At 38.9% G+C, this 8,829-nt stretch overlaps 1 protein-coding gene across 1 annotated transcript in view; it reads right to left on the reverse strand.

Moving 5' to 3' along the window:
- Positions 1–8,553, reverse strand: part of FAM13A (family with sequence similarity 13 member A) — a 330,683-nt gene extending 322,130 nt beyond the window's left edge. Inside the window, exon 1 of the mRNA XM_030819119.1 lies at positions 8,296–8,553. Coding sequence (XP_030674979.1) covers positions 8,296–8,322 — 27 coding nt within the window. The 5' untranslated portion in view covers positions 8,323–8,553. The remainder of the gene's footprint in view (positions 1–8,295) is intronic.
- Between the last annotated feature and the right edge of the window lie 276 nt (positions 8,554–8,829).

Consider the following 8,829-nt stretch of genomic DNA (forward strand, 5'->3'; position numbering starts at 1 on the left):
TAATAATAATGTATCAATATTGGCTCATCAATTATAACAAATGTGCCACACCAATGCGAGATGATAATAATAGAAGAAACTGGGAAGTAAGGACAAAGAATTATGTGGGAACTCTGTACTTCCTAGTCATTTTCTGTAAATGTAAAACTGCTAAAAAAAAAATGTCTACTCATTTTTAAAGGCAAAATTAGGCCAGGTGTGGTGGCTCATGCCTGTAATGCAGCACTTTGGGAGGCCAAGGCAGAAGGATCACTTGAGGCAAGGAGTTTGAGACCTTTATATAAGCATAACTGACATGAAAAAAAGGGATGAGAGTTGTTCAAGACCAGCCTGGGTAACAAAGTGAGATCCTATCTCTACCAAAAAAAATTTTTTTTAATTATCTGGGCATGATGGCTAATCCTCCCACCACCAGCTTCTCAGGAGGCTGTGGCAGAAAGATCACTTGAGCCCAGGAGTTCAAAGCTGCAGTGAGCTATGATCACACCACTGAACTCCAGCTCAGGTGACAGAGCAAGACACTGTCTCTTTAAAAAAAAGCAAAAATAAAAACAGCCAATTGTCTCATCAGGACAACTGGGAAAATGTGAAAATGTATTGGATATTAGACAGTGTAACTTTAAATATTTTAGGTATAATAACATATCATAACGTCAGGTAAGAACTAATTTATTCCAGTTATAGTATTCCTTATCCTTATGAGGTGCATGCTGAAACAGGGATGCAATGTAATGATGTCTTCAAATACTAAAATATTTCAAACACGAAGTGTCTATGCCTGTATATATATTGTATATATGCATATGTATACAAACATAGAAAGAGACAGAGGGAATGAGTACAAATATCACAGAATGCTGACTTTTAAATCTAAGTGGGCAGTGTACAGAGTGCCCTTTCAACTTTTATGAATGCTTGATATTTTTCATTAATAAAAAATTTGGAAAAAATAGGAATCCCTCAAAGAGACTCCCAGCTAACAAAGAGTTATACCTTATACCAATTTTTTGACAGCATAAGAGGAAAAGGAACATGTTCTTTCCAAATTGCAATTTAAAAATTAACAATAACAACTGTAGGATTACTATTTTATAGAGACATAGACAATCATATTAGCTTGGATAAGGTTGGCATCATTGGGAAAGGACTAGATCTGAAATTAGGGCACTTGAGTTTGAATCCTGGTTTTGCCATTGACTGGTATAGTCTCACTGGAAATGTCAGCCTCTTTGGTGAATGTGCAGCTTTAGAAAAGTGCAAACTCAACAATAAAGAAGGATGACCCATGCGGTCTGTGATGGTTAATACTGAGTGTCAACTTGACTGGATTGAAGGATGCAAAGTATTGTTCCTGAGTATGTCTGTGGGGGTGTTGCCAAAGGAGATAACATTTGAGTCAGTGGACTGGGAGAGGCAGACCCACCCTCAGTCTGGGTGGGCACCATCTAATCAGCTGCCAGCAGAGGAACACAGAAGGACTAAACTGGCTGAGTCTTTTGCCCTCCATCTCTCTCCCATTCTGGGTGCTTCCTGCCCTTGAACATCAGACTTCAAGTTCTTCAGCTTTTGAACCCTTGGTCTTACACCAGACCCACTCTTGGACCCTTGGATTTTCCAGGAGCTCTCGGGCCTTCAGCCACCTACTTAAAAGTGTTATGAGTGTGAGTATACGGGAGATAAAGAGAGGTGTTAGTGAGTACAAACATACAGTTAGAAAGAAGGAATACATTCTAATGATTGATAGCAGAGTAGGATGATTATAGTTAACAAGCATTGTGTATTTCAAAACAGCTAGAAGAAAGGACTTGAAATGTTCCCAACACATAGAAATGATAAATACTTGAGGTGATCAAGTCAAATACCTTGACTTGATCATTACACAGCCAATGCATTTAATAAAATATCACATGTACCTCATAAATATGTACAAACATTATGTATCAACAAAAATTGTTATGAGAGTTTAATTAACCTATTTATGCCAAAGGTTGCAAATTTTTCTTGCTAAAAATCAGACCTGGATGATGACTTTAAGCAGTGGGATATAAATAACTCCCACAAGCTTAGCATTCCAATAATGGAACACTAGGCATAAATAGGTTAAATAATGTATGTAAAAGCATTTCTCACACAGTGAGAAGAGAGTTAATGCTGAAAACATTGATTAAAAATTTCTTTGTGGTGACCAATTTTTTAAAAGGATACCGTGACAGGCCGGGCACGGTGGCTCATGCCTGTAATCCCAGCACTTTGGGAAGCCGAATGGGGTGGATCACTTGAGCCCAGGAGTTCGAGACCAGCCTGGCCAACATGGTGAAACTCCTTCTCTACTAAAAATACAAAAATTAGCCAGGCGTGGTGGCAGGCGCCTGTAGTCCCAGCTACTCGGGAGGCTGAGGCAGGAGAATGGCGTGAACCCAGGAGGCGGAGCTTGCAGTGAGCCGAGATTGTGCCACTGCACTCCAGCCTGGGTGACAGAGCAAGACTCCATCTCAAGAAAAAAAAAAAAAAAGATAACCATCATGGTCTTGAATCTTGAACTTATGCAATACTTGTTTGTTGTACTACCTAAGAAAATTTGATTCTACTAAATATAGAACAAGAGAAACAATGAGGAAGACAGATACAACTACATATAGGTAATATTCAAGGAAGTAGCTTAACAGACTGTCTTAATCTGTTCAGACTACTACAACAAAAAATACCATAAACTGGATGTGCTTATAAACAAAAGAAATTTATTTCTCACAGTTCTAGAGGCTGGGAAGTCCAAGATCCAAGGCACCTACAGATTCAGTGTCTAATGAGGACTGGCTTTCTGGATCCATAAATGGCTATCTTTTTGCTGTTTCTTTACATGGCAGAGGGGTCAAAGAACTCTCTGGGGTCTCTTTTATAGGGGTAATAGTACCATTCATGAGGGCACCACATTCATGACCTAATCGCCTCCCAAAGTCTTCAATTCCAAATATCACATTGCAGAATAGGTTTCAACATGTGAATTTTGGAGGTACCACCATTTACTCTATGGCATTCCACCTCTGGTCCTCCAAAATTCGTATCCTTTTCGCATGCAAAATACATTCATTCCATCTCAACAGTCCCTAAAATCTTAACTCACTCCCGCATCAACTCAAAAGTCTAACATCCAAAGTCTCATCTAAATATCATCCAAATCAACTATGGGTAAGACTCAAGGTACAATTCATACTGAGGCAAACTCCTCTGTAGCTGTGAGCCTGTGAAATCAAAAAAGTTATGTGCTTCCAAAATACAAAGGTAGGTCAGGCATAGGATAAACACTCCCATTCAAAAAGGGGAAATAGAAAAGAAGAAAGGAATGGCAGGTCCTGAAAAAATCCAAAACCCAATGGAACAAATTTCATTAGACCTTAAGGCTCAAGAATAATCCTTTTTGGCTCAATCTCTGACCTTCAGGCCACTGGGACCTGCCTCCACATCTTTGCTGGGCAGAGGTTGGGCCCCTAAGTCTCTAGGTGCTCCTGCCCCCATGGCTTTGGTGGGTTGGTCCTGCAGCAACTCTCTGCCTAAATCTCACACTGTGGCTCTGTGAAATGTTGGTCCTATCCTTGAAATCTGTGTAGAGGCAGCCAGCTACTATGTCTCATGCACTCTGGGCACTGGCAGAGACAGCTCTATGTGGTCACTAAAGTTTGCTGCCTGTACCCTTTGGAAGGGCAGCCACCTTGCTTCACTGGGCCTTTTGGAGTCACAATGGGGCAGCTATGAAGTGTGGCACTAGAGTGTGGGAACTGAGCCTAAGATGTAAGGAGGTTCTGGGTAGCACTTTCTGAAGTCCCACAAGCACCAGGCACAGTAGTCCCTCCTTTGAAACTACTCTGCCTTCAAGGAACTTGCACTCTGGGCCAGGGATGAGAGTAATAGCTCTGAGGATTTCTAAACTGCCTTTGGGGTAATTCTTCCACTGTCTTGGAGAATAGCTCCGGGCTTCTGTTGACATAGCTGATACATATTAATTTCCTTATAAAACAATGGCTTGGCCAGACTTTTAGTGTTCCCCACCTAGAACTCTCTCTCCCCACTGGCTATCTTATTTTTAATAATATGGATAGGCTGAGAATTTTCCAAATCTTTAAGCTCTGCTTCCTTTCTGATTAACAACTCCATCTTTAGGTCATTTATCCCTTCTCACATATGTACAAAGAACCATATGCCAGTCAGGAGAAACCAAGGGGGAGGAAACTGCTTACAGTAAACTATAATCTCATCAAATAACCGTGAAAAATTAACCATCAGAAAAGAGACTAAAAGTTGTCACCATATCCACACTGACTTTTCATCTATTCTTCTGAGTGAACTATAAGCAGTTAAACAGTTATAAGCAGTGAGGAGAAACCAAGCCACCATTTCAGCACTTTACTTAGACATTGCTTCAGTTAAATATCCAATTTCATTGCTCACAAGTTCTTCTTTCCACAAAATACTAGAACACAAACACAATTCAGTCAAATTCTTCACCACTTTTTAACAAAAAATCATGTTTCCTCCAGTTTCCAACAACATGTTCCTCATTTCCATCTGAGACCTCATCAGAATGGTGTTTGCCATACATCTTTCCATGAACTGATAATTACTATGATCAGGAAAGGCTGGTATGGCAGAGAAGGCAAGAGCAACAGGACATTTGAACGTTAAGTAACACAGAATTCAGGGAGTGTGGTCCTTTCCTCCCACTTAAGCCCTGTCAAAGAAGATAAACTACCCTCATCCTTTTCCTCTTTCTTCTTGCTGTGATTTAAGTTGATTCAATAAATCCCATGAATGGCATATTTTAATTTGGCACATGACCTTTCTGTAACGTGATTGTACATTCCTGCTTGTGCTATGGGATACGTGGAAGGTCGCTGATGGTACCAGGTGGTAAGACTACAGGAGCAGAGGTCCCCAAGTTAGAGAGAAAGGCTACGAGGCCTGGGACATTCTTGAAATTATCAGCACCAGCATGAACTGGGGACGAATCAGGTGGAGTGGGCTGTTAGGCACTGATATTACCAAGAGAACCAATTCACAAATTGACCAGTCATAGATTTGAAACCTAAATTCACCAGAAATCATAATACCCAGAGGATAAGAATCTATACATGCATTTCAACTCCTCCTTCTTCATCCACTAGAATATGCAAACTCCCACTTTCAGCCCACCAATCTTTAATATATCCTGATGCCACATTGGATAGAAGAGCAGGAGAAGCAGAAAATCTGACTCAGGATTCACCTGAGAGAATCATCCAAAAGTGACATTTAAAACTAGAAGAAACTAAAATAACATGAATTGGCAACTGTAATTCCCTACACCACCTCAGAATAGGTGGTTTACTGAAAATAGATTTGTTACAGTAAAGCAGCTAAATTTTCTTTGTACACATGATTGGCAATACATTTTTGAGCCAACTATAGTATCATGAGCAGCAAAATTTCTTAACACTAACGACATGGCAAAGAGTTTAAAAAAGAAAAGAAATGAGGAAGATAAAGTAGGTTAGTCGATGGACATAGAAACTGAGTTTATTGGAACCAATCTGTGTCCCACTTCAAGAGTCCACACACACACACACAGACACACACACACACACATACATACACACACACACACACATACGTACTACAAATATCTAGTACTTATTATACTGTCTGAAGTATTAATATCTTCAGCAGCAGGATACTTGAGCAGTTGCTACATATATGTATAAGTATGTAAGTCCCAAATGTTGAGGTTCAAAAAGCTATACCCCAAAATATGGTGCTTTGGAATGCTGGGTACTGTTAATTAAAATGTCTCAGAAATAAGCCTCAGAACCAAGGTCTCTCTCTCTGCCTTTCCACTCTCCTGCCCTGCCCTCAGTCTCTCTGATCCTTTTTCTTTCCTAAAGCACTGAGAGTGACTCTCTCTGGAATTTCCTTACTTGATTAAGGAAGCTTTTTCCAAAAGAAATGCAATTGTCTTAAGACCTACTTCCTGAGAATCTCATCAAATAACCATGAAAAATTAACCATCAGAAAAGAGACTAAAAGTTGTCACCATATCCACACTGACTTTTCATCTATTCTTCTGAGGATAGCTCCAAGAGATTGGCTGGGAGACTTTATCTGCATAAAAACACAACCTTCATTCACAGTGAAGTTCCACCCCTCACCTTTCCACCACCTCACCATAGCTCAGGGAAACGTTGTCCCAGGCCATTGCTCTTTGAACCCATTCATTCACTTTAAAAATTATTTACTACCTCTCTAAAATTACCTGCAGCTCCCTACTTCTCTCTTCCCCAAAAATAAGGCATTTAAGCTTCAACCACCTGGCCCTTCTTTGAATCTCATATTTGAGGGACTCTCATATCCATATACACATGAATAAATTTGTAACTCTTTTTCTGCTATTAATCTATTGCCAATTGTTTCAATAAAATTGCAGGAAGGGCAGTGGAAAAGCTTTCTCTTCATTCCTACACAAAGTAAAAAGTAGTGTATCGGCTCATTGAATGTATTAATGTGTGACTTAGTTCTCCCTTTTTTGTCACGATGTTTAAAATTTTTGTTGTTGTTGTTCTCCAAAAGCTATCTTTTTCCAGACATGCTATGGTACAACTGTTGAAAATGTATTTCCTCCTACAGTAAAACCGAGACACAGCACAATCAAAGGCCAACCTTAAGGAGAAGGGTAGAAATGATTGAGAATTACTCATCTACCAGAGTGAATAATCTCTTAAACTATGTAATTTTTATGTCAACTTTAACTGAAATTTTATACATGCTTTGGATATAAAGTAAGAGAAAATATAAAGTTTTATACATGAGTCAGTGTGCATTTCAGTCAAGGTAGAGATCAATATATTGCAGGTCAAGGGAAAGAAGTAAAGATCTAATCAGACCATCAGAGATGACTACCAATCTTCATGACCAATAGGTCAATCTGCTGCCTCATTCTACACATTTTCAGTTCTACATTGTTTCTTTTATAAAGCTAGAAAAATAGAAGGGCCACCTCTGCAGTAAAATAAAAGTCAGTATTTTACACACAGATAAATCAGATTTTGAAGGAAACTCTTTGGGGTGATAAAAAAAGAATAACCACATGGATACCTGGATGCTACTAAGCCTCAGAGTTAAAAGGAAGACAGAGTGACACACACGCTGCTGAAAAGTTTTGAGCCTGGAAACAAGGTCATCCTGCAGTTTCACTAAGAAAACTTAATCTGTAGGGCTGGTTTACCATCTGGTGACCATTTGGTGACCATTTGGTGTCTGTGTGTCAAAAATTGCCCAGATATTTCTAAACATTTCAGAATGCCATCAGAAGCTACAGCAAATTGCAGCTCTTTCTGAAACACACACAAAAAAAGAGGATCTGGCCTGAGTGTGATTTTTTAAGTGAGCAGTTAAGGTGATAATAAGGAAGAAGATATTTCTCATTTAATACATTTTAGAAAATAAAATGTCCCTATGGAATACAATAGAAACTTGAAATATAAATATGTGTAATTCTCATACAGATATATGCATTTTCTATATAGTACAATCAGAATTTAAATTACAGCATTCTGTAAATTAGATAATTGACAATTTTTGATTATTACAAAAGATTTTGTACAAGCACCAGCAGAATAATTTAGAAATTCATGAATTCTAAAAATTCTAAAACCCCAGAAATATGTACATTTCCCCAGGGATTTTATTTCAGTGTTATTTATTAATGCTACTGTGTTATAACAACCATTCATTTCTACAGTTTAAGGATACACAAACATTTATCAACCGAGCTTTTCCACCATCACTTTCAGCAATCATGCTGAAACAGAAACTCCAGAATTACTACATGAAAATAGAAATATAAAACAGAAAAATGTCATGCATATACTCAAAAGTAATAAATTAATGGTTACTTCAATTCCTTCTCAAGCTAGCCACAAGATTTCTCTAATAGCATTTCTATAATGAAGCATTCATGTTTAACTATTCAGGGACAAGAAAGTCTAAAATGCTTGAAAGTGCTCTACTTTAAATCAAGTTGACTTAACGGAATAAATCAGCATGCATCTTTCACCTTTTTTGGAAACTAAAGTGCACAAATATGCTGAATGCCATCCCAAATCCTGCCTAATACCCATTTAAGTAGATAGGAATTTAAGTAACAAATCTTTCCCCACCTCCTGGGAAGGAAAAATAAGTTAAACAAACATTTCATCAAAACAGGGAAGGCAAGGCCCTCTCCTAAAAACTGGCAGTAAACACAGAAGACAGAAGAAGGCCTATACTTACACAGATGGCTAGAGCTCCTGCCCCCATCCTCTCAGGAAGCGTCTGGAAGAACTGAGGAAGACCAGACGAAAATATTAAAACGACAGCAAAATACTAAAATTCCATTCAGCACATATTCTTTGATGTGAAAAACAGCTCCCAATTCAAAGGCCCCAAGGTAAGCAAAGAGCAGCTTCTAACATTTTAGGAAGAGTGGTTTTGCTTCTCTTTCCGCTGAACCCACATGGCTGGAAGGACTGCCTGGAGTTGAAATTTGATCCACAGCCTCAGTGCTGGCAAGTAGAGGGAGTCACGTGACACGGGTCTTAAGTCGCTGACATCTTTTTTTTAAACCTGACTCCCTAGATCCTACACACAGGCTTCTTTGGCTCAGAAAACTGCCAGTCACCTGGTGGCATTCATTAATAGGACCAACAGTGCATAAAGTGAAAACACAGACTTGCTTCCCAGACTCCACACAGCTGTAAGAAAAATGTACGTATTCAGATTCAGGTTTAAAACTGCAGGCACATTATTCATTTTTTCAGAGGCAGT

This window comes from Nomascus leucogenys, chromosome 9, assembly GCF_006542625.1.
Source record: "Nomascus leucogenys isolate Asia chromosome 9, Asia_NLE_v1, whole genome shotgun sequence".
NCBI lineage: Eukaryota > Metazoa > Chordata > Mammalia > Primates > Hylobatidae > Nomascus > Nomascus leucogenys.